Genomic DNA, 26,728 nt, shown 5'->3' with positions numbered 1-26,728 from the left:
CGCTAGAAACTACACTTTGCATAACCCAGGAACAGCGATCCAGGAATAACGATGGGGATGTAGTCGTTATCCGTCCTCTCCGGGGGCGGGGCTAATATATATAACGCTCTACATTAAGTGCTGGAAATTTGGAAACATTGGAGCTTTTGCAAAAATATTTTCAGATTTTGGATCTAATGTGCATTTATCTAAATATTCCCTTTTTCAGAATTTTTGCGCACATTTACATTTTTGGCGATTACAGCGACATCTGTCACCAAAATTGACAAAGATCAAGATCCACACAATGTAACTTTTCCTGGATAATCAGAATCTGAAATCAAAAATGTGGGTTCCCATTTAAGATTTTAAAGTTTCCCCCGGCCCCAGGTTTTGGGGGTAGAGGGTCGAGTTTGGTATCATTAGATAGATGTTTGAAAAATATTTGACACATATATTTTAAGTTTTTCCATCCGATGTGTATTTCGTGAGATATTCCACCGTCCCTAACTTTTTGTTACACCCTGTATAGGGTCACTAGACACCCCTGACCCCGGTAAGGCCTGGGGGCTCCGTGGGGTCCATGCGCTCTCTCATTACTCAGAGCTTTGCTCTTTGTATCACTTATAAGTTGTTGCGAATTCAGGAAGTGGCGGTTTCGATGTCTGGCGACACTTCACAGATTTGATTTCACCCGTAGAACTGGAAGAGAAGCGGCAGAACCGGTCCGACTCGTTGTGCGGCTCCTGAAGCTTTATGCTGCCTACTTCACTCTACACCTGCCGTCACCTGCTGCAGAACTACATCTCCCAGCATGCCCTGACAGCCCGATACTCTGTGCACATGACTGCAGCTGGCGGGGGAATGCTGGGAGTTGTAGTAGCTCCCAGTAGCTGAAGTATCAATAATATTGCAGTGAAATATGTTACAGAAGACTTGAACTTTATAAAGACATCTATTCGCGCCTCTCCTCCTTATGGCGCCTCTCCTCCTTATGGCGCCTCTCCTGTCTGCTCTTCTTCCTGTTATACCTTCTAGTGTCGCCTCTCCATTAGCGATACCTCTCCTCCTTGTGGCGCCTCTCCTCCTTGTGGCGCCTTTCCTCCTTGTGGCGCCTCTCCTCCTTGTGGCACCTCTCCTCCTTGTGGCGCCTCTCCTCCTTGTGGCGCCTCTCCTCCTTGTGGCACCTCTCCTCCTTGTGGCGCCTCTCCTCCTAGTGTCGCCTCTCCATTAGGTGATATCTCTCCTCCTTGTGGCGCCTATCCTCCTGATGGCGTCTCTCCTCCTAGAGGCGCCTCTCCTCCTTGTGGTGCCTCTCCTCCTTGTGGTGCCTCTCCTCCTTGTGGCGCCTCTCCTCCTTGTGGCGCCTCTCCTCCTCGTGGCGCCTCTCCTCCTTGTGGCACCTCTCCTCCTTGTGGCGCCTATCCTCCTTATGGCGTCTCTCCTCCTAGTGGCGCCTCTCCTTTAGCGATACCTCTCCTCCTAGTGGCACCTCTCCTCCTTATGGCGTCTCTCATTGTGGCGCCTCTCCTCCTAGTGGCACCTCTCCTCCTAGTGGCACCTCTCCTCCTAGTGTCGCCTCTCCATTAGCGATACCTCTCCTCCTAGTGGCACCTCTCCTCCTTGTGGCGCCTCTCCTCCTAGTGTCGCCTCTCCATTAGCGATACCTCTCCTCCTAGTGGCACCTCTCCTTCTTGTAGCGCCTCTCCTCCTAGTGTCGCCTCTCCATTAGCGATACCTCTCCTCCCTGTGGCACCTCTCCTCCTTGTGGAGCCTCTCCTCCTTGTGGAGCCTCTCATCCTAGTGGCACCTCTCCTCCTAGTGGCACCTCTCCTCCTTGTGGCGCCTCTCCTCCTTGTGGCGCCTCTTTTCCTTGTGGCGCCTCTCCTCCTGGTGGCGCCTCTTCTCCTTGTGGCGCCTCTCCATTAGTGATACCTCTTCTCCTTGTGGCGCCTCTCCTCCTTGTGATCTTCTTCCTGTTTTGCCTACCTTGTGGTGGTGCCTCTCCATTAGCGATTCCTCTCCTCCTTGTTGTGCCTCTTCTCCTTGTGGCGCCTCTTCTCCTTGTGGCGTCTCTCCTCCTTGTGATCTTCTTCCTGTTTTGCCTACCTTCTTGTGGCGCCTCTCCATTAGTGATACCTCTCCTCCTTGTGGCGCCTCTCCATTAGTGATACCTCTCCTCCTTGTGGCGCCTGTCCATTAGTGATACCTCTCCTCCTTGTGGCGCCTGTCCATTAGCGATACCTCTCCTCCTTGTGGCGCCTCTCCATTAGCGATACCTCTTCTCCTTGTGGCGCCTTTCCATTAGTGATACCTCTCCTCCTTGTGGCGCCTCTCCATTAGTGATACCTCTTCTCCTTGTGTCGCCTCTCCATTAGTGATACCTCTCCTCCTTCTGGCGCCTGTCCATTAGTGATACCTCTTCTCCTTGTGGCACCTCTGCATTAGTGATACCTCTCCTCCTTGTGGCGCCTGTCCATTAGCGATACCTCTTCTCCTTGTGGTGCCTCTCCTTGAGCTTTTGCTGTATCCGAGTAGCACTTCTTCCCAGGGGCGGATATGACCACCATGGGCTGTATGAATATTGTAGCCCCCACAAGTCTGGAATCACTCCCTACATACGGTGCTAGAATCAGCTTCTTGGGGAATGGAGGATGTGTCCCTGCGAATGGCTCATGTGCCATTGAAGACTTAGGCCCAAACCGCATATCATGAGGCATCGCTAGATCAGAGGACCTCTCATCGCTATCTATGTCCTAAGGTCGTAGTTAGGAGGACATTACAGGGGTCTATGAGCACATGGGGGGTTGTGGGGTACATTACTTGTGGCTGGGGGCATTACTGGGGGCTATGAGGACATAGGGGGGAAGCTGTGGGGGGCATTACTTGTGGCTGGGGGCATTAAAGGGGGCTATGAGGACATGGGGGGGGGGGGGCTGCGGAGGACCTTACAGGGGGTTGCAGAGGACATTACAGGGGGCTGTCAGGACAATAGGGCTGTGGGGGACATAACAGGGGTTTGTGGGGGACATAACAGGGGTTTGCGGGGGACCTTACAGGGGGCTGTGGGGGACATTACAGGGTGCTATGGGGGCATTACAGGGGGCTATCAGGACATGGGGGCTGTGGGGGACATTACTGGTGGAGTGTCCGGCATGGTGAGCACACCTTTGTGTCACCGTGCCACCACTAGAAAACAGATCTTTCCTGTAGGAATGACTGCACGACTTCTTATGGAGAGGGGAGCAGTGAGGAGCACTCGCCCCCCTCCAGCAGGCGAAAGGGCCGTCATAGTAAAGGAGAGAAGGTGTTAGGGGAAGCAGCAGGATTACACTGTTAGGGGGCCACGATGTAGGGACAATATAGAACATAAGATGTCTGTGTGGTGACCTCCACAGGGAGGACACGAGGCTGAAGAGGAGACGCGGTGATGCCTAATGGAGAAGATAGAGAGAAAGGACACGTCACCTTGTGGTAGATGAATAAGTAGCTGTATATGTTAGGTACAGTTGTTATTGGCACAACCACATGTGAAGGAGTTTATGTACAGAAGACTCTACTGAAAATCTGGTACATAGGCATTGGAGCCTCGGGTTCTTCTGCGACCCTCGCAACGCCCCTGCCGCCTATAGTATACTCCACTACTGCCTCTCCCTCATCCAGATCCTTGATCCTCACTCCTGGAGCTTCTGCTGTGTCTATGAAATACTCTTATTGGGGGAGATTTATCAAGCTGCCTAAGAGTAAGAATGTGCATAGCTGCCCATGGCAGCCAATCACAGCTCAGCTTTCATTTTACCAGTACACATGAATATTTTAAAGGAGAGCTGTAATTGGTTGCCATGGGCAGCTAAGCACATTCTTACTCTAAGGGAGCTTGATAAATATCCCCCAATGTGGCTGAAAAAGTGCAACAAAATGTCAGAAAGTAAAATTCCAACAACAAAAATGTAGCAGTTTACATCTATAGGTAGAAATCAGAACCTGGTGAATAGTTAGTCAAGGAACGGTCCCATGTCCACATACAGGACCATGATCCACAGCACCCTGGGCATCGATTCACTTGCACAACCAATACTCGGCGCCGTATCTGTCACTGTAAAGGAAGATTTATGCTTTGTCCCTTCATGGTCTCATTTTGATGATTCTAGCAATGAAAATGAATGTTTATCAGAAATTGCCTCTGGGCAGTTCCTCCCCCATGCTTTACACTGCAGGTATTCTTGAAGCTTCAGGTAGAATGACAGCAAGCAGAGATCTAGAAAACCACGAGCAAATGATACAGAATGTATTTTAGAAAATTGTACAACTTTTTCCATTACACAAACAATATCAATTATTTGCTGAAAGTGGACGACCCCTTTATGATCAGCTTTATATGCGCTATATTAGGGCGAATTCAGACATTGCAGTTTTTTGGTTTTACAGGTAAAATATATCAAATACACTTTTTGCCTGAAAAATAAAAAAATGCACCAAAAACTGTATCCAGGTTTTAACTGCACTGTCTGCATCCCCCCATTCTGAAGAGTTCCAGACCCCATGACCCGGCTCTTTGTGTCCTCCTCTAGGACAGCGGGTGCGGGGCTCATCAGTCCATTCAGAGGCTCAGGCTTTTGTCTTGTATGGGACCAGTGGAATAAGTAGATGGGGGATGGGCGCGTCACTGTACATTGTGTCTGGAAACACATTGTGCCTCTCATCTTGACCCATATTCACAGCGGGGTCCGGGTGTGGGGGATTATTAACCCTCGTCACTATGTGCACTATTAATCCGGGTTCACTGTTACAATGTTGTGGAATTTAGTTGCTTCTGTGACAGGGGGAGGCAGGACCCTTACCAGGTACAGAAAGGCGAGTGTAGTGTTTGAGGGCGCGTTCACACGTTGCGTTTTGGTTGCGTTTTCATTGCGTTTACAAACGTAAACGGTAATGTAATTAGGCAAATCACCTCTCATCAGCTGTTGTATATGCGTTTCAAACGCAATGAAAACGCAACCAAAACGCAACGTGTGAACGCGCCCTCAGGGTGGACTCGGGGGGTCCTGGAAGGGAGTCCTAGGATTATGTGAATATTTGGGTTTTTGTTAAAGATGGACAAGATAATAGGGACACAGGGCTGAGGTCAGGGGTCACCAGGTTTATGTGGGTGTATATGTTAACCCCCTTCCTGATAAATGATGTACTACTATGTCTTCATGCACAGCAAGTGTCTGCTGTATTACATCTGCTGCAGTCACTGCTGGCATCCATTGCAGCTGTTAACCCCTTAGATGCCGCAGCACCTATGTGTTTGGAGCTTACGGCCACTGCTATAGTGGTGACAGGCGGTGTCATTAGAGGAGGGACACGGTGATGTGCAGAGCTCATAGAGTACAGTACGCCATTGACTTTGCATAAATCATCAGGCTTGGCTGCAATGCTCTGCAGATGTCCTGAGCTCTGACTGCAATGCTCTACATGAGCCCTGGCTGGAATATTCTGCAGGAACAAGTCCTAAGCACTGTCTGTAATAACTTGCATTGGTCCTGGCTGCAATGCTCTGCAGGAGCCCTGGGTGCAATGCTCTGTATCACCCCTGAGCACTGTTTGCAATGTTCTGCAGCACAGCTAGTCTGGGTGCTGGCTGCGATATGCTACAGGAAAAAGTGACTGCAATGATTTTCAGTAGTTTAGGCTGCGATGTTCTGCAGCGCCCCTGAGCCCTGACTGCAATGCTCTGCACACAACAGTACTTGTGTGATGCTCTGCAGCACTCCTAGTTCTGACTGCGATGCTCTGTACAGGTCATTACTTGTGTGATGCTCTGCAGCACTCCTAGTCCTGGGTGCGATGCTCTGCACATGTTAGTACTTGTGTAATGCTCTGCAGCACTCCTAGTCCTGGGTGCAATGCTCTGTACAGGTCATTACTTGTGTGATGCTCTGCAGCACTCCTAGTCCTGGGTGCGATGCTCTGCACAGGTTAGTACTTGTGTAATGCTCTGCAGCACTCCTAGTCCTGGGTGCGATGCTCTGCACAGTTCAGTACTTGTGTAATGCTCTGCAGCACTCCTAGTCCTGGGTGCGATGCTCTGCACAGGTTAGTACTTGTGTAATGCCCTGCAGCACTCCTAGTCCTGGGTGCGATGCTCTGCACAGGTCAGTACTTGTGTAATGCTCTGCAGCACTCCTAGTCCTGGGTGCGATGCTCTGCACAGTTCAGTACTTGTGTAATGCTCTGCAGCACTCCTAGTCCTGGGTGCGATGCTCTGCACAGGTTAGTACTTGTGTAATGCCCTGCAGCACTCCTAGTCCTGGGTGCGATGCTCTGCACAGGTCAGTACTTGTGTAATGCTCTGCAGCACTCCTAGTCCTGGGTGCGATGCTCTGCACAGGTCAGTACTTGTGTAATGCTCTGCAGCACTCCTAGTCCTGGGTGCGATGCTCTGCACAGGTTAGTACTTGTGTAATGCTCTGCAGCACTCCTAGTCCTGGGTGCGATGCTCTGCACAGGTTAGTACTTGTGTAATGCTCTGCAGCACTCCTAGTCCTGGGTGCGATGCTCTGCACAGGTCAGTACTTGTGTAATGCTCTGCAGCACTCCTAGTCCTGGGTGCGATGCTCTGCACAGGTCAGTACTTGTGTGATGCTCTGCAGCACTCCTAGTTCTGACTGCGATGCTCTGTACAGGTCATTACTTGTGTGATGCTCTGCAGCACTCCTAGTCCTGGGTGCGATGCTCTGCACAGGTTAGTACTTGTGTAATGCTCTGCAGAACTCCTAGTCCTGGGTGCGATGCTCTGTACAGGTCATTACTTGTGTTATGCTCTGCAGCACTCCTAGTCCTGGGTGCGATGCTCTGCAGAGGTTAGTACTTGTGTAATGCTCTGCAGCACTCCTAGTCCTGGGTGCGATGCTCTGCACAGGTCAGTACTTGTGTAATGCTCTGCAGCACTCCTAGTCCTGGGTGCGATGCTCTGCACAGGTTAGTACTTGTGTAATGCTCTGCAGCACTCCTAGTCCTGGGTGCGATGCTCTGCACAGGTCAGTACTTGTGTAATGCTCTGCAGCACTCCTAGTCCTGGGTGCGATGCTCTGCACAGGTCAGTACTTGTGTAATGCTCTGCAGCACTCCTAGTCCTGGATGCGATGCTCTGCACAGGTCAGTACTTGTGTAATGCTCTGCAGCACTCCTAGTCCTGGGTGCGATGCTCTGCACAGGTCAGTACTTGTGTAATGCTCTGCAGCACTCCTAGTCCTGGGTGCGATGCTCTGCACAGGTCAGTACTTGTGTAATGCTCTGCAGCACTCCTAGTCCTGGGTGCGATGCTCTGCACAGGTCAGTACTTGTGTAATGCTCTGCAGCACTCCTAGTCCTGGGTGCGATGCTCTGCACAGGTTAGTACTTGTGTAATGCTCTGCAGCACTCCTAGTCCTGGGTGCGATGCTCTGCACAGGTCAGTACTTGTGTAATGCTCTGCAGCACTCCTAGTCCTGGGTGCGATGCTCTGCACAGGTCAGTACTTGTGTGATGCTCTGCAGCACTCCTAGTTCTGACTGCGATGCTCTGTACAGGTCATTACTTGTGTGATGCTCTGCAGCACTCCTAGTCCTGGGTGCGATGCTCTGCACAGGTTAGTACTTGTGTAATGCTCTGCAGAACTCCTAGTCCTGGGTGCGATGCTCTGTACAGGTCATTACTTGTGTGATGCTCTGCAGCACTCCTAGTCCTGGGTGCGATGCTCTGCAGAGGTTAGTACTTGTGTAATGCTCTGCAGCACTCCTAGTCCTGGGTGCGATGCTCTGCACAGGTCAGTACTTGTGTAATGCTCTGCAGCACTCCTAGTCCTGGGTGCGATGCTCTGCACAGGTTAGTACTTGTGTAATGCTCTGCAGCACTCCTAGTCCTGGGTGCGATGCTCTGCACAGGTCAGTACTTGTGTAATGCTCTGCAGCACTCCTAGTCCTGGGTGCGATGCTCTGCACAGGTTAGTACTTGTGTAATGCTCTGCAGCACTCCTAGTCCTGGGTGCGATGCTCTGCACAGGTCAGTACTTGTGTAATGCTCTGCAGCACTCCTAGTCCTGGGTGCGATGCTCTGCACAGGTCAGTACTTGTGAATGGAGCTGCTCCATGAGAACAGGTTGGAGGAGGGGCGTGGCTGTGGGCGTGGCTCGGGTCAGCGGCTGGGGGAGGGGCGCAGGTTTCTATCCAGCAGGGAAGTTTCAGTGTCGGGTGTTCGGGTCACGGCTGGAGGTTACCCGCGGCTGTGCCGGAGCCTGGAGGAGCCTATGGAGCGGTAATCCCCGGCAGGAGCACTACAAGTCCCAGCAGGCCCGGCCATGGCTCTGCAGGTGCGGCTGCTGCTCTGCTGCCTCCTGTACACAGGTCAGTGGGGGCGCCAGGGGGTCGGGTCGGGTTGGGTTGGGTTGGGTCGGGCTTGGGGTGGGGGGTCGCTATATCCCCTCCTTACTACCTTCGCGGGGGTCCTGCGCACTGCGCCTGCGCGGATACACCTGTGACAGGTGTATGGACCCCCCCTGAGACACCTGTGCCCCAGAGGATTGTGGGAGCTCAGGTGTACAGGCACCAGGGGAGGTCCTAGAGGAGGGGTCTGGCCCCTAAAAGCGGAAACATTGTAACAATTCTGTAACACTATGAAACAATATCGTCTGGATGCAATAGTAACAAAGCCTCTGCTGTGAGAAGTCTCAGTATTTCCCTTGGCTGACAGCAGTCACAAGCTTTTCCCTATGTTGTGGATCTGTGGAGGTCCTGGCAGGTTGTGCTGGGGCTTGTAGTGCAGGTCCGTGATGTTTTCCAAGTTCAGCCAGGAACAAGTTGTTTTCTCCTGAATTCCCCCATGAATGGAGCTTTCATCCCCGGCGTGACGTCACGGAGCAGCCCGGCCCGGCCCTGGGCAGGTGAAAGGACACGATTCATCGCCCCAGGAGGGAGAACGTGACGCCGCAATGTATAACCGGACATGCAGGAACCTGGAAAAGCTGGGTGGTAACCTCCTGAACCCGGAACAAACGTATCACCCAGCTTAACTTGAAAGAAGCAGAACTAAGAAGCAGTTACATACAACCGCAAGGAAGAGGATTCTATAGGGAAGCTGACTTTCAGGACCCTGGAAAAGCTGGGTGACGTCTCACGTTGAGATTCCTGTTATTATGACGAGTAGAACTACGAAAATTCAGGGGGGTTAAAACTTCATGACGGAAATGTATCTAAGTGCTTATACCAGATGTATTGTTATATTACCAAGATGGTTTGCTGTTCAAGGCTCTGGGAAAGCTGGGTGGTCCTCTAGGAACTGGGTAATTCATCACTTAAGAGTGGAGCTAGGTAATGGTTAAATCAAAATTTTAACAAATGTATGGATTCAATAGTAGAAGCTGACTTTAAGGCTTCTGGGAAAGCTGGATACTATCCAAAATTTTAATTCTAGTTTTTATGAGTTTAACTATGGGCGATGAAGAAAGACTAGGACATTTAACCATTCAAGACTTTGGAAAAGCTGGGTTCAAGTGTCTTGGAAGTTTAATGATGACTGTATTGATATCCAGGTTTCATAGAAATGTAACTTGAAAAAAACTTGGTTTGTATTGGTTTTACAGAAAAGGGTAACTTTGGAGAGGTGACATTCAGGACTCTGGGAAAGCTGAGTGACAAAGTTGTGCAGTTTAGTCAAAAGTGAGTGGTGGAAAGATTTCAAACTTGAGCAGAATATGGTGTTGTACTAGTAAGGGATGGATTTAGCTTAATATTGTGTTTGGTAGAGTTGACATTCAGGGCACTGGGAGAGCTGAGTGATACCTTCAGGGAGCTGCAATGATGACTAGGTCAATATCCAACATTTCTAGAAGCCGATGGAATGAAGAGACCTGTTTATGGAATATGAAAAGTGTATGAAAGATGATTATAACTGGTATTGAGGGCTGTGGGAAAGCTGGGTGACGTCCATCATTGTCATTAACTTTTTAATATTAATGTAACTTCATGGAAAGCTTCGATGCAGCGTGACATTTGGAAAATATATGTAGGAAAGCTGGGTGGCCACCATTGGAAAATGTATTTCATGCCCTTGTAGGATAATGGGAAAGCTGGGTGGCCACCACTGGGAAATGACTGAGGCCTGTAATGGCACCAAACTTGCTGATAAGACCAAGAAATCTTTGTATGGGAACTTAAAGGAATATGACTTCTTTGAAAAGCTGCCATTTAGGACTCCAGAAAGTTGGGTGACGGATTTGTGATGCTACTGGGACAAAACGGTCATATCTTAGATTGATTTGGGATTTATTCTGAATTTGCAAATGGGGGTTTTACAATGAGTAGTCAATAAAAGATGCGGCTTTATTTTTTTCTGGACTTCCCCTTTAAGTCCACGTGTCTTATCCACGCGGCTCTGAGGAATCCTAGTGACACGATTCCTTAATGACCTCTTAACCTAATGGAGGGTGAATCATGGCGGCGCCTCAGGGGATGAAACGCTGATAATCATCATGGCGGAACATGGCGTCTACACTCGCCGGAGTGGAGGTTAATCACATGATCAAGTGCTGGAGAATAGAGCAGCCAATCAGGAGAGGCCTTACATTTCTTACGTGTCCCTTTCAAAATGGCTGCTGATCCGTCACTGGTTGCTATGGGCAACAGTTGTAAACAATGGCGTTTTATATCCCACCCCAAAATGTTATAAATCTCACAGGGGTCTCCCTTATTACCCAAACACATTCCACTAAGACCCCCCAATAATCTAGAAAGGTGTAATCTAGAATTTGGGATTATCCAGGGTGTAGTAATCTACTGCAGAGCGCCACGATCATTTGCTCTTGCCTGTGAGGCCTGAGTGTGGACATTGTAGGCAGCTGTCTAGGGCTCTGTTATGGGTGTTCCCTAATATTGGGTTTCTGGCTATGGAGGCTTAAAGGTGAAGTATCACCAGGTCTGCAAAGAGAACCTTAAAGGGACGTGCTCCAATGCCTATAAAAAGGGGAGTGACTGGTAGAAAAAGTTGGCAGATGTGGATCTAGGGCCCCAAATCTCTTAATCTCGGTGGATTTAAAGGGGTTTTCTTGACTAAAATGAGGCGCTGTAACAGAAGATGACGACCCCCTGCTTCTGGATTCGGGAGGTTACGTTCCTATTCCTGCTGTTTATGGGTCTTGTGGTGGCTGTAGCCAATCACGGACCTCCATGTACATAAAAGGGGACCTATCCAGATTGCCTGCAGGTGTGATGATGATGGAGGCCTGTGATTGGCTGCAGAGGTTATGCGAGCCCCAGCCAGAAACGGGGTGCCAGCGTTGGCCAATTACACATCCTCTTCCCCCAATTAGGACGGGGTGTTCCATATACTTTGGTTTCTAGGAAAGTTGGGTGACAACCAGTATCCCCACCATAATATCAGCCATGGAAAATCTGAATCCGAATTTTCCATTCAGGATTCTAGAAGAGCTGAGTCTCCACCTCCTGTGTGGGGGTTGTACCGGCGGCCATATTGCTTGTCCAGGACCTCTATCACGTTACATATATTAATGTTTGGCCTCAGTATTGACATTGGCGGCGGCTGCGCGGCGTTATCGGGTAAAGCGCCGTTACCTGGCGATATCTGCCCCAGATAAGCGGCTCAGGAAATATTTACCTATTGTAGAGGCTGATAGTGGTGAATGCTGAGCCGTGCGCCGGTGACAGGAGTGTATGTAAGAGGTCACACGGGTCATTGCAGCCACAGCGGAGATGAATGGCGCCGGATTATCAGATATTCTGGATTATTGGATTTTTATGGAGTCTTAAATTACTAATCAACATCCCCACCGTCCGTCTGGTCACTGACAGATCCCTAATACATATTAGTAATGAAAAGCTCATTTATTTCTTCCCCTTTAAGACTGTGTACTCTGCTGATGCTGAAACGGCCTCCACGTGTATTATAATCACTGCTCGGAGGATCCTAGTGACACACTGCTATAATGACCCATTACCCTAATATCCGGGTGAAATGTAATGAGGGTGAATCATCATGGCGGCACGTGGCTACACATATGACAAATGAGCTGCACTCACTATTCTGCTGCTGGTGCAGTCACTGTGTACATACATGACATTACTTATCCTGTACTGATCCTGAGTTACATCCTGTATTATACCCAAGAGCTGCACTCACTATTCTGCTGCTGGTGCAGTCACTGTGTACATACATGACATTACTTATCCTGTACTGATCCTGAGTTACATCCTGTATTATACCCCAGAGCTGCACTCACTATTCTGCTGCTGGTGCAGTCACTGTGTACATACATGACATTACTTATCCTGTACTGATCCTGAGTTACATCCTGTATTATACCCCAGAGCTGCACTCACTATTCTGCTGCTGGTGCAGTCACTGTGTACATACATGACATTACTTATCCTGTACTGATCCTGAGTTACATGCTGTATTATACCCAGAGCTGCACTCACTATCCTGCTGCTGGTGCAGTCACTGTGTACATACATGACATTACTTATCCTGTTCTGATCCTGAGTTACATCCTGTATTATACTCCAGAGCTGCACTCACTATTCTGCTGCTGGTGCAGTCACTGTGTACATACATGACATTACTTATCCTGTACTTATCCTGTATTATACCCCAGAGCTGCACTCACTATTCTGCTGCTGGTGCAGTCACTGTGTACATACATGACATTACTTATCCTGTACTGATCCTGAGTTACATCCTGTATTATACCCCAGAGCTGCACTCACTATTCTGCTGCTGGTGCAGTCACTGTGTACATACATGACATTACTTATCCTGTACTGATCCTGAGTTACATCCTGTATTATACCCCAAAGCTGCACTAACTATTCTGCTGGTGGAGTCACTGGTACATACATGACATTACTTATCCTGTTCTGATCCTGAGTTACATCCTGTATTATACTCCAGAGCTGCACTCACTATTCTGCTGCTGGTGCAGTCACTGTGTACATACATGACATTACTTATCCTGTACTGATCCTGAGTTACATCCTGTATTATACCCCAAAGCTGCACTAACTATTCTGCTGGTGGAGTCACTGGTACATACATGACATTACTTATCCTGTTCTGATCCTGAGTTACATCCTGTATTATACTCCAGAGCTGCACTCACTATTCTGCTGCTGGTGCAGTCACTGTGTACATACATGACATTACTTATCCTGTACTGATCCTGAGTTACATCCTGTATTATACCCCAGAGCTGCACTCACTATTCTGCTGCTGGTGCAGTCACTGTGTACATACATGACATTACTTATCCTGTACTGATCCTGAGTTACATCCTGTATTATACTCCAGAGCTGCACTCACTATTCTGCTGCTGGTGCAGTCACTGTGTACATACATGACATTACTTATCCTGTACTGATCCTGAGTTACATCCTGTATTATACTCCAGAGCTGCACTCACTATTCTGCTGGTGCAGTCACTGTGTACATACATGACATTACTTATCCTGTACTGATCCTGAGTTACATCCTGTATTATACCCCAGAGCTGCTCTCACTATTCTGCTGCTGGTGCAGTCACTGTGTACATACATGACATTACTTATCCTGTACTGATCCTGAGTTACATCCTGTATTATACCCCAGAGCTGCACTAACTATTCTGCTGGTGGAGTCACTGGTACATACATAACTGATCCCTTACCTCCCTCTCTCTCTTGCTGGAGCGCTGCAGGTGCTCGGCCTCTGTAATCTTCTGGCATAAGAATAACATTCCCCTTTAAATCCTCTTGGTGTAAACATTGGAGAATAACTAGAGTAAATCCTCCCACGTCTGACGGTCCGGGTCTGCAGTGACTCACATCTCCTCCTGGCACAACACTGCAACCTAATGTAAATTAGTCAAAGGTGGTCAACTAAAAATATAGTACATCAGGTCGCATTAACATGGTAGAACCACTGGGGGCGCAGTTTTATTGAGATAAGGGGGAAATTTTTGGGGTAAGGATCAAGCATAAGGTCAGTCTTGAGCAGGACTACAGCTGTCCTTTGTTGTCTGTTACTGTGGAGATGCATGGCTCTGCATGGGGGCTGTATACCGTTGTTCACTCTGTCTCTGTCTTCCAGGATCCCTGGCCATACAGGTGAGAGTCCAGGACACGGAGCGGCACACCATGTTATTCTCCTCCATCATCCTCCGCTGCGAGTACAGCACCTCGGCGCTGATCCAGGACGTGTCCGTCACCTGGCGCTACAAGTCCTTCTGTAAAGACCCCATCTTCGAGTACTACTCCGCATGTAAGATTACTAATCCATATAGATTGTCACCCAGCTTTCCCATATTCCTGAATGTCTAGTCTGAAAGTTTTCCCCGTCTTCTCAGCGTATCAAGCGGCCCTGAGCCTGGGGCAGGATCCGTCCAATGACTGCAACGACAACCAGCGAGAAGTGCGAATCGTCATCCAGAAACGGGGGCAAAACGAACCGGTGCTGGGGACAGACTACAGACAGAGGAAGATCACCATGCAGAACAGTGAGTACCAGGCAGTGTTATAGCAGTTCTATTCCTGTACATAGGGGGCAGTATTATAGTAGTTATATTCTTGTACATAGGGGGCGGTATTATAGTAGTTATATTCCTGTACATAGGCGGCAGTATTATAGTAGTTATATTCCTGTACATAGGGGGCAGTATTATAGTAGTTATATTCTTGTACATAGGGGGCGGTATTATAGTAGTTATATTCCTGTACATAGGGGGCAGTATTATAGTAGTTATATTCTTGTACATAGGGGGCAGTATTATAGTAGTTATATTCCTGTACATAGGGGGCAGTATTATAGTAGTTATATTCTTGTACATAGGGGGCAGTATTATAGTAGTTATATTCCTGTACATAGTGGGCAGTATTATAGTAGTTATATTCCTGTACATAGTGGGCAGTATTATAGTAGTTATATTCTTGTACATAGGGGGTGGTATTATAGTAGTTATATTCTTGTACATAGGGGGCAGTATTATAGTAGTTATATTCCTGTACATAGGGGGCAGTATTATAGTAGTTATATTCCTGTACATAGGGGGCAGTATTATAGTAGTTATATTCTTGTACATAGGGGTAGTGTTATAGTAGTTATATTCCTGTACATAGTGGGCAGTATTATAGTAGTTATAGTCTTGTACATCGGGGGCAGTATTATAGTAGTTCTATTCCTGTACATAGGGAGCAGTATTATAGTAGTTATATTCTTGTACATAGGGGGCAGTATTATAGTAGTTATATTCTTGTACATTGGGGGCAGTATTATAGTAGTTATATTCCTGTACATAGGGGGCAGTATTATAGTAGTTATATTCCTGTACATAGGGGCAGTATTATAGTAGTTATATTCCTGTACATAGGGAGCAGTATTATAGTAGTTATATTCTTGTACATAGGGGTAGTGTTATAGTAGTTATATTCCTGTACATAGTGGGCAGTATTATAGTAGTTATAGTCTTGTACATCGGGGGCAGTATAGTCCTGTAGCTCTGGTGACGGCTCAGGTTTCGGTGACATGCAGCACATGATATCAGGTGTTGGAAGCAATTTCTCAGGATTTCTTTGTTGAGCTTCTGGCAGGTAACTTCAGGATAATGTGTCCGCACCTCTGGGAACTGATGAGTCTGCGCTTGTCATGTGTTGGGTGTCGGCGCTTTCTTCTTGTTCTTTTTGGTGCTTTGGATCATTAGAATATTTTGTGGAAAGTTCCAGTCTTGTAGTGTTGTAGGGGGAATTTTATTAGACTTAAACAAAACCGCACTTAAATAATTTCTGAGACAGTTTACGATGTTGTAAAATGTATAGAATTGCTGGAGCTAATTAAATTATTAATTTGGTGCTAATTGTGCTCGTTGTATCCATGGGAATTGATATTGGATAGAGAGTTAAAGCAATGCTGCCACCAGGTGGTCAGACGAGGGAATTGCGGCACACTGCTAGATACATGAACCTACTGATTGTGCCAGTAAATGGTCTAGTCTGCATGGAGACCAAACCAGTAACCTTAACACGGGCGTCCTCTACACCTGGAGGAGACTCTTAACACCACTATCATAGACCGGATTCTGTGCGCTTGGAGCAGAGACACCATGGACCTCACTGCTGCAGTGGATGATACATGGTACAGGGTCAGGAGGGGCCGGGATGTCTGCAGTGTAATGATATCTCATGATATATATGATACATGGTACAGGGTCAGGAGGGGTAAGGATGTCAGCAGTGTAATAATATCACATGTTATGGATGATACATGGTACAGGGTCAGGAGGGGCCGGATGTCTGCAGTGTAATAATAGCACATGTTATGGATGATACATGGTACAGGGTCAGGAGGGGCCGGGATGTCTGCAGTGTAATAATATCACATGTTATGGATGATACATGGTACAGGGTCAGGAGGCGCCGGGATGTCTGCAGTGTAATAATATCACATGTTATGGATGATACATGGTACAGGGTCAGGAGGGGCCGGGATGTCTGCAGTGTAATAATATCACATGTTATGGATGATACATGGTACAGGGTCAGGAGGGGCCGGGATGTCTGCAGTGTAATAATATCCCATGTTATGGATGATACATGGCACAGGGTCAGGAGGGGCTGGGATGTCTGCAGTGTAATAATATCACATGTTATGGATGATACATGGTACAGGGTCAGGAGGGGTCAGGATGTCTGCAGTGTAATAATATCACATGTTATGGATGATACATGGTACAGGGTCAGGAGGGGCCGGGATGTCTGCAGTGTTATAATATCACATGTTATGGATGATACATGGTACAGGGCCAGGAGGGGCTCGGGATGTCTGCAGTGTAATAATATCACATGTTATGGATGATACATGGTACAGGGTCAGGAGGGGGCGGGATATCTGCAGTGTAATGATATCTCATGATATATATGATACATGGTACAGGGTCAGGAGGGGTAAGGATGTCTGCAGTGTAATAATATCACATGTTATGGAGGATACATGGTACAGGGTCAGGAGGGGCTGGGATATCTGCAGTGTAATAATATCACATGTTAAGGATGATACATAGTACAGGGTCAGGAGGGGGCGGGATGTCTGCAGTGTAATGATATCTCATGATATATATGATACATGGTACAGGGTCAGGAGGGGTAAGGATGTCTGCAGTGTAATAATATCACATGTTATGGAGGATACATGGTACAGGGTCAGGAGGGGCTGGGATGTCTGCAATGTAATAAAATCACATGTTATGGATGATACATGGTACAGGGTCAGGAGGGGATGTCTGCAGTGTAATAATATTACATGTTATGGATGATACATGGTACAGGGTCAGGAGGGGCCGGGATGTCTGCAGTGTAATAATATCACATGTTATGGATGATACGTGGTACAGGGTCAGGAGGGGCCGGGATGTCTGCAGTGTAATAATAGCACATGTTATGGATGATACAGGGTCAGGAGGGGCCGGGATGTCTGCAGTGTAATCATATCACATGTTATGGATGATACATGGTACAGGGTCAGGAGGGGCCGGGATGTCTGCAGTGTAATAATATCCCATGTTATGGATGATACATGGCACAGGGTCAGGAGGGGCTGGGATGTCTGCAGTGTAATAATATCCCATGTTATGGATGATACATGGTACAGGGTCAGGAGGGGCCGGGATGTCTGCAGTGTAATAATATCACATGTTATGGATGATACATGGTACAGGGTCAGGAGGGGCCGGGATGTCTGCAGTGTAATAATATCACATGTTATGGTTGATACATGGTACAGGGTCAGGAGGGGCCGGGATGTCTGCAGTGTAATGATATCTCATGATATATATGATACATGGTACAGGGTCAGGAGGGGCCGGATGTCTGCAGTGTAATAATAGCACATGTTATGGATGATACATGGTACAGGGTCAGGAGGGGCCGGATGTCTGCAGTGTAATAATATCACATGTTATGGATGATACATGGTACAGGGTCAGGAGGGGCCGGGATGTCTGCAGTGTAATAATATCCCATGTTATGGATGATACATGGCACAGGGTCAGGAGGGGCTGGGATGTCTGCAGTGTAATAATATCCCATGTTATGGATGATACATGGTACAGGGTCAGGAGGGGCCGGGATGTCTGCAGTGTTATAATATCACATGTTATGGATGATACATGGTACAGGGTCAGGAGGGGGCGGGATGTCTGCAGTGTAATAATATCACATGTTATGGATGATACATGGTACAGGGCCAGGAGGAGCTCGGGATGTCTGCAGTGTAATAATATCACATGTTATGGATGATACATGGTACAGGGTCAGGAGGGGGCGGGATATCTGCAGTGTAATAATATCACATGTTAAGGATGATACATGGTACAGGGTCAGGAGGAGCCGGGATATCTGCAGTGTAATAATATCACATGTTATGGATGATACATGGTACAGGGTCAGGAGGGGCCGGGATGTCTGCAGTGTAATAATATCACATGTTATAGATGATACATGGTACAGGGTCAGGAGGGGCTGGGATGTCTGCAGTGTAATAATATCACATGTTATGGATGATACATGGTACAGGGTCAGGAGGGGCCGGGATGTTTGCAGTGTAATGATGACTATCCTGAAGGTATTAATGAGTGTAATGGAGGACCCTTCCCCAGACAGAACGATATTAAGCAAAGGACTAATGGAAGCGGCTCAGAAACTAATGAACCAAAACACAAGACCTCGTTAGGAAGGATATAAATTAAATGTTAAGGAAAATTTATATTGGGGAGGTCACACATTACTGAGCCTCATCAGGAACATGGTGATTCATAACTGAACGCGATGATGTCACAGAAGTGATTGTTACATTGTTTCATTGTTCCCTTTACTTTTTGTAGTGTATATTCTATATGTATTTTCTTGTATGGATTCCCTCTTGGCTGACGCTGATGACCACTGATGTGTTATTAGACGCTGTGGGTCATTCATTTTTCCCTGTTTCATTAACATTTAATTTATATCCTTCCTAACGAGGTCTTGTGTTTTGGTTCATTAGTTTCTGAGCCGCTTCCATTAGTCCTTTGCTTAATATCGTTCTGTCTGGGGAAGGGTCCTCCATTACACTCATTAATACCTTCAGGATAGTCCAAGTCATTAAGCAATTAATTAGCATCTATAAATCATTTTTGTTCTTGGAGTCATGGCAACCAGACTGATTAATAATTATATTACTAACGAGATCCTGGCAGTTTCAGGAATTGGATGGTGGGTTATTCCTTATAGGAGGAGGAATGTGCTGCCTCTCCTGATGGACAGACGTGTAACACATTCATATACCCAGTGTGCAAAGATGTGTTATACACGTGACATTGTTCTGTCAATATTCACTATTCTGCATTACTTATCCTGTACTGATCCTGAGTTACATCCTGTATTATACCCCAGAGCTGCACTCACTATTCTGCTGCTGGTGCAGTCACTGTGTACATACATGACATTACTTATCCTGTACTGATCCTGAGTTACATCCTGTATTATACTCCAGAGCTGCGCTCACTATTCTGCTGCTGGTGCAGTCACTGTGTACATACATGACATTACTTATCTTGTACTGATCCTGAGTTACATCCTGTATTATACTCCAGAGCTGCGCTCACTATTCAGCTGCTGGTGCAGTCACTGTGTACATACATGACATTACTTATCCTGTACTGATCCTGAGTTACATCCTGTGTTATACTCCAGAGCTGCACTCACTATTCTGCTGCTGGTGCAGTCACTGTGTACATACATGACATTACTTATCCTGTACTGATCCTGAGTTACATCCTGTATTATACCCCAGAGCTGCACTCACTATTCTGCTGCTGGTGCAGTCACTGTGTACATACATGACATTACTTATCCTGTACTGATCCTGAGTTACATCCTGTATTATACTCCAGAGCTGCACTCACTATTCTGCTGCTGTGGTTGCTGCTCTGCTACTCCATGACATACTACACGTGGGACACTCTTACAGTAGTGCAGCTTTGTGCCTGTAAATACAAGTATAATATGTGTCCATGTGATGTGTTCCTGCTCTTCCTGATATCTGTCTCTATGTTCTATGTAGAGGCCGACCTGGTCATCAGTGAGGTCATGTGGTGGGATCACGGCGTCTACTACTGTACGGTGGAGGCTCAAGGAGACACCTCTGGAGACCCCGATAAGGAAGTCAAGCTGGTCGTCCTACGTAAGTAAGAACTCGGGGTCCTTGTGTTTATGCAGGGACCTCCAGCTCACAGGCCCCCCGGTCCCCGGCCTGGTACCTGTAGTTTATGTGAGTTAATGATACATCCGAGTATTTCATTACATAAACGGAACAGCACGTATCGAAACCTTCCCTCCTCCCCGCAGGGATAAACCTGTACACGTCCCATAAATGACTCGCTTTTAACCCCTTGAGCTCAATATTACCTTATGTGTCATAATCGTCTCTGTATCTGTGTTGTTGTATACATGCGAGTAGCCACTAGGGGGCGTTCAAGTATCTCCTTCCATAATCCTAAATATACACCTATGTGATCCCACAGATTGGCTGACAGTGCTGTTCATTGTCCTGGGAGGGCTACTACTACTGCTCTTCATTGCTATATGCTGGTGCCAGTGCTGCCCCCAGTGCTGCTGCTGCTACGTCCGCTGTCCGTGTTGTCCTACCACATGCTGTTGTCCTGAAGAAGGTACGTACCGTGATACCGGCGCCTTCTTCATCCTTTTCTTTTTCCAGGCACAAGTAAACTTTTGATTCTTTGCACCTAAACAAAAAAACGGTTGGGAAACAATGTAGTAAAAACCTTTTTGTCTCTGTGGTTACAGACTACAAACTGAACTTTCTGTAGTCTGACCCTGCAGTTCTCTAGCCACCCATAGATGAGGTTATAATTGATTTTGGAGAGTCCTCAGTTGAATTTATAACAGTTTAAGAGATTTTTGAGGGATTGGACAGGTGCCCAGGATACCAAATAGTGCAGAGGCAGTGATGGGAGTTACACGAAGTGCTAAAATTCAGCTTTATAAGCAGTGTGCCCCAAATGAGCTCTGAGCATGGAGCTGCACAATCTGGGTGCTGCACTGATCCCAGGTCTGCACCCACTGAGCAGTGCAGCTGTACCACTGCACTCTGAACCTACAGGTGTACAAGCAAAGTGCACCCACTGAGTGCTGAACCTGCTGCAGTAAAAGTAGAGATGACCCTCTGCTGCTCAAGCAGGGATCACCCACTGAGCTCTGACCCTGCAGCTGCATAAGATTGGTGAACCCAATGAGCTCTCACCCGGCCGTGGCTCAAGCAGGGATCACCCACTGAGCTGTGTCCCTGCGGGTGCAAGAGATTGGTGTAGCAGCTCAAGCAGGCATCACTCCCTGAGCTCTGAACCTGCAGCAGCTCAAGCGGGGATCATCCACTGAGCTCTGAACCTGCAGCTGCTATAAGAAGTATAAGAGGTCAGTACATTTCTCTAATTCTTCACTTGTGCTTTTATCACTTTCCCTCTCTCTTGCAGCCATTGCTCGGCATCGATATATGAAGCAAGCTCAGGCCCTTGTTCCATGGATGATGGAGAAACCTTTCTATGCTGGAGCCGACCGCAACTCTCAACATTCGTCCTATCAGCTTAACCCTTTACTCCAGAGAGGTAGGCGTGGACTTGGGTGGTCTGAGAGCCAATGAATGCCTGAGGAACGTCTAGGTCTTATGCTCCCTATTGGGTGCAGTACAGTGTATTTGTTCCAGCGCCTGTGTATTTGTTCCGGCGCCTGTGTATTTGTTCCAGCGCCTGTGTAAAGTTAAGATACATCACTTTACTTTTCTAATTATGCAAATGAGACAGGAGGGCTCTGGGGGCGTTTCCAAAGTCCCTTCTAATTGCAGGTATCATGCTAGGGAAACAACAGCGTCAGAGTTGGAGCACCGGATCTCCCAGGGGAATATCGTGAAGGTTAGGTTTATTTCTTTCCTTTAATTTTTGTCTCTTTTTGTCCTATGTTGCAGACTTCTCCCAGCAGAACAGCCTCCCCATGGCCCGGCAGCCGAGCTATCCTCCTCCTCCTCCTAACAACCATGTGCTGGACTTTTTAGAGAATGAAGTAAAAAACTTGAACCCGGCACAACCTCTGCCTGGGGGCGGCCATTACAATGGGGCCGGGCACCCCCCCAGCATGTTGTCTTCCCTCAGTGAGATGGGGGTTGGGGTACGGGAAGTAGAGCGTAGAATCATTCAGCTCCCTCCCATCGTAGAACATGTGGTCAACTCCCACCGGAGCAGCAACTCCTCTCAGCATCGAAGGCACCATTCATGGGATCAACTGGAAGACGACCGGGAACGGAGGAGGATCCGGCCGCTGGAAGACTCTTACTCTAACGACAGTGATGGGCGAGACCGGCAGAGGAGCGACCGATCACACGGCTACAGGAGCGATGGTCGTCCAAGGAGAGACCCATCTCCCCCTCGAAGACGTGATCGCACCAGCCCTGCCAATGACTATGGCTATGACGACCGTCGAGGTAGGCCTAACTACAGCTCGGACCGACAGAGGTCACCTGAGCAGAGATCCCGGAGGAGAGGAAGTCCTGAACGTCACACGCCCCGTAGGAGGAGGAGTCATTCTCCCCCCAGTGAGCGCACCTCGTGGAGCTCCGATGACGAAAGTAACTACAGAAACAGAAGGGAAAGACGTCCGAGGTCGTACGAGTGGCCCGAGGACAAACCACCCAGCTACAAGTCACTGGACGTCACCACGGGGAAGAGCAAAAACCAGCGAAATGCTGCGGTAAGACAGTCGGTAAGTCAATCAGATAAGTCCCCTCCAGGCTATTAGTAAGCGGGGGATGGAAAACGGGAAGCAGTCAGACGCAACTGGGAAAGAAGGGAGAACACGGATGTCTCTGCTGAACGTCAGGAACGGCAATTGTCCTCCCCCGTTCTGCTGGTCAGGGGTTTTCCAGGAGATCAGGGCTGTATCATCCTGTAGGTCACCAAAAAAGACTAGTAAGCTCAGACCCCCCAGCAGCAGCAGAGAGGATTTCCAATGTTTTGGGGCTGGGGGAGGAGTGCGGCCGCTGGGGGCGGGGGAGGAGTGCGGCCGCTGGGGGCGGGGGAGGAGTGCGGCCGCTGGGGGCGGGGGAGGAGTGCGGCCGCTGGGGGCGGGGGAGGAGTGCGGCCGCTGGGGGCGGGGGAGGAGTGCGGCCGCTGGGGGCGGGGGAGGAGTGCGGCCGCTGGGGGCGGGGGAGGAGTGCGGCCGCTGGGGGCGGGGGAGGAGTGCGGCCGCTGGGGGCGGGGGAGGAGTGCGGCCGCTGGGGGCGGGGGAGGAGTGCGGCCGCTGGGGGCGGGGGAGGAGTGCGGCCGCTGGGGGCGGGGGAGGAGTGCGGCCGCTGGGGGCGGGGGAGGAGTGCGGCCGCTGGGGGCGGGGGAGGAGTGCGGCCGCTGGGGGCGGGGGAGGAGTGCGGCCGCTGGGGGCGGGGGAGGAGTGCGGCCGCTGGGGGCGGGGGAGGAGTGCGGCCGCTGGGGGCGGAGGGAGGAGTGCCCCCCGCTGGCCGCTGGGGGCGGAGGGAGGAGTGCCCCCCGCTGGCCGCTGGGGGCGGAGGGCGGAGTGCCCCCCGCTGGCCGCTGGGGGCGGAGGGCGGCCGCTGGGGGCGGGGGAGGAGTGCGGCCGCTGGGGGCGGGGGAGGAGTGCGGCCGCTGGGGGCGGGGGAGGAGTGCGGCCGCTGGGGGCGGGGGAGGAGTGCCCCCCGCTGGCCGCCGAGGGCGGAGGGCGGCCGGGGGCGGAGGGCGGCCGCTGGCCGCCGGGGGCGGAGGGCGGCCGCTGGGGGCGGAGTGCGGCGTGCCCCTTAATTGCATCACATTTAAATCTGACAATGGAGGATACATCTGCTGCATTTATACACAGATTATACCACCTGGTTTCTGCAGTATTTTACAGCTACGTGTATTTCTTTACATTTTAGGATCGTGGCAGTTCCCGGAGTGGAAGGAGCATGGTCATCTGATAGAAGAGTGCAGAGACTGAAACTGGGCACAGACCTGGCAGGGTCCCCATATGCACCAGTCACCCCCAAGCCTGTAGTCTGGACACCTGACGTACAGGAGGTGTTCCCTAGGAATCGTGTGCAGCTACCAGCGTTGTATGATCAAGACCAGGACTTATTCTGCTAATCGCCATAAACCTGCCCATTACAGGGGGCACCATGTATTATATACACAACCGTATACCATTCCTAATAATTCTGTTGCCCTCTGCTGTCCACCAAGGCAACATGCCGCCTGTTTGAGACTATAAGGAACAGTTCATCAGTAGGGACCCAGGTGTCAGACCCCCACCAATATATCATTGAGTTATGCTTTAAAACTTTTATGCAGTGACTGCACCAGAATAGTGAGTGCAGCTCTGGGGTATAATACAGGATGTAACTCAGGATCAATACAGGATAAGTAATGTCATGTATGTACACAGTGACTGCACCAGCAGCAGAATAGTGAGTGCAGCTCTGGGGTATAATACAGGATGTAACTCAGGATCAATACAGGATAAGTAATGTCATGTATGTACACAGTGACTGCACCAGCAGCAGAATAGTGAGTGCAGCTCTGGTGTATAATACAGGATGTAACTCAGGATCAGTACAGGATAAGTAATGTCATGTATGTACACAGTGACTGCACCAGCAGCAGTATAGTGAGTGCAGCTCTGGGGTATAATACAGGATGTAACTCAGGATCAGTACAGGATAAGTAATGTCATGTATGTACACAGTGACTGCACCAGCAGCAGTATAGTGAGTGCAGCTCTGGAGTATAATACAGGATGTAACTCAGGATCAGTACAGGATAAGTAATGTCATGTATGTACACAGTGACTGCACCAGCAGCAGTATAGTGAGTGCAGCTCTGTAAGTAAATTCTGGGTTTTCTGTGAATTAATGCTACTTGTTGCCTGTAAACTGGTAATTAAAGCAACAAAACCTTTAAATCTTTGCGATTTTTAGTAAATTTGTAAATCTTTGCTATCCAGAGCTGCATTTACTATTCTATCAGAAGCAACAGCCGTCCTCCGGGGGAACCAGAAATTCTTTATTTCTCTGTCACAGCAAAAGCCATAAAACCAGCACAAATCAGGAGCATTTCACAAACCACTGACGCGTTTCTCATCCTTCCGGATAGTGAGTCTATGAAGGGTCAGAAACGCGTCAGATGTTAGTGAAATGCTGGTTTTATGTGAATAAAGGATTTCTGGTGTCCGCGGAGGACGGCAGTGCGGAGCATTTTGTTGCTTCTGCTCCTGGGTCTCCTCCAGGCCTCGCACTCGTTTATTCTCTACTTTTACTATTCTATCATTTAGTTAATGTTGTAGCTTTTCTATATGTTTCAGTAGTTGGTGGAGACCCTACATGTCGCACACATCCGCAGTGGCTGCAGCCCGTCCCTGCACCTGTACAATCGCAGCAGAATTGTGCATTGAAAAAAAAGTTTTTTTTAAAAAGTAACATTGTTGCAGAGAACTTTTTTGTTTATATTTTTAATCTTCTGTTTTTATGACCTTGTGCTGAATGTAAATAGTAATGAGGATTGTGCCTTTACCCTTTAGATGTGATATAGAGGTCGATGTACAGACGATGTGGTGTAAATAAACTCCTTTATACTGTATCCATGGTGTCTCCTGTATGTACAGATAGATGTAGCAGTGCTGGGGGTGTTGGGGGCTTCTCAGGGGTTTGTGTGTTATACTGTATCCATGGTGTCTCCTGTATGTACAGATGTAGCAGTGCTGGGGGTGTTGGGGGCTTCTCAGGGGTTTGTGTGTTATACTGTATCCATGGTGTCTCCTGTATGTACAGATGTAGCAGTGCTGGGGGTGTGGGGGGCTTCTCAGGGGTTTGTGTGTTATACTGTATCCATGGTGTCTCCTGTATGTACAGATGTAGCAGTGCTGGGGGTGTGGGGGGCTTCTCAGGGGTTTGTGTGTTATACTGTATCCATGATGTCTCCTGTATGTACAGATGTAGCAGTGCTGGGGGTGTTGGGGGCTTCTCAGGGGTTTGTGTGTTATACTGTATCCATGATGTCTCCTGTATGTACAGATGTAGCAGTGCTGGGGGTGTTGGGGGCTTCTCAGGGGTTTGTGTGTTATACTGTATCCATGGTGTCTCCTGTATGTACAGATGTAGCAGTGCTGGGGGTGTTGGGGGCTTCTCAGGGGTTTGTGTGTTATACTGTATCCATGATGTCTCCTGTATGTACAGATGTAGCAGTGCTGGGGGTGTTGGGGGCTTCTCAGGGGTTTGTGTGTTATACTGTATCCATGGTGTCTCCTGTATGTACAGATGTAGCAGTGCTGGGGGTGTTGGGGGCTTCTCAGGGGTTTGTGTGTTATACTGTATCCATGGTGTCTCCTGTATGTACAGATGTAGCAGTGCTGGGGGTGTGGGGGGCTTCTCAGGGGTTTGTGTGTTATACTGTATCCATGATGTCTCCTGTGTGCACAGATGTAGCAGTGCCGGGGGTGTGGGGGGCTTCTCAGGGGTTTGTGTGTTATACTGTATCCATGATGTCTCCTGTATGTACAGATGTAGCAGTGCCGGGGGTGTGGGGGGCTTCTCAGGGGTTTGTGTGTTATACTGTATCCATGATGTCTCCTGTATGTACAGATGTAGCAGTGCCGGGGGTGTGGGGGGCTTCTCAGGGGTTTGTGTGTTATACTGTATCCATGCTGTCTCCTGTATGTACAGATGT

At 48.7% G+C, this 26,728-nt stretch overlaps 1 protein-coding gene across 3 annotated transcripts; it reads left to right on the top strand.

The window, feature by feature from the left end:
• Positions 1 to 8,152: 8,152 nt before the first annotated feature.
• Positions 8,153 to 25,642, top strand: ILDR1 (immunoglobulin like domain containing receptor 1). Of its 3 annotated transcripts, none has more exons than XM_072138881.1 (8): positions 8,153 to 8,348; positions 14,080 to 14,250; positions 14,336 to 14,485; positions 20,077 to 20,196; positions 20,537 to 20,683; positions 21,506 to 21,637; positions 21,994 to 22,784; positions 23,947 to 25,642. In XM_072138881.1, exons 1-8 carry the CDS (start codon positions 8,303 to 8,305, stop codon positions 23,986 to 23,988), a joined length of 1,599 nt encoding a protein of 532 aa, XP_071994982.1. In that variant the 5' UTR covers positions 8,153 to 8,302; the 3' UTR covers positions 23,989 to 25,642. The 3 variants fall into 3 exon arrangements, with proteins under 3 accessions (XP_071994982.1, XP_071994981.1, XP_071994980.1); XM_072138880.1 differs by lacking the exon at positions 8,153 to 8,348 and adding an exon at positions 8,573 to 9,311 and having other exon boundaries at positions 21,994 to 22,772; XM_072138879.1 differs by lacking the exon at positions 8,153 to 8,348 and adding an exon at positions 8,576 to 9,311.
• Positions 25,643 to 26,728: the final 1,086 nt, after the last annotated feature.

The sequence above is a fragment of the Engystomops pustulosus genome, chromosome 2 (assembly GCF_040894005.1).
Source record: "Engystomops pustulosus chromosome 2, aEngPut4.maternal, whole genome shotgun sequence".
Lineage (NCBI taxonomy): Eukaryota > Metazoa > Chordata > Amphibia > Anura > Leptodactylidae > Engystomops > Engystomops pustulosus.
Note: the sequence above shows the minus strand (reverse complement) of the source record. Positions and strands in the feature narration are given on the sequence as shown.

Coding starts and splice junctions, on each gene's coding strand:
- ILDR1 (XM_072138879.1), top strand. CDS start 9,179: ATGACGGAAATGTATCTAAGTGCTTATACCAGATGTATTGTTATATTA. Junction 9,312..14,079: donor TCACTTAAGAGTGGAGCTAG/GTAATGGTTAAA, acceptor TCTGTCTTCCAG/GATCCCTGGCCATACAGGTG. Junction 14,251..14,335: donor CTTCGAGTACTACTCCGCAT/GTAAGATTACTA, acceptor CCGTCTTCTCAG/CGTATCAAGCGGCCCTGAGC.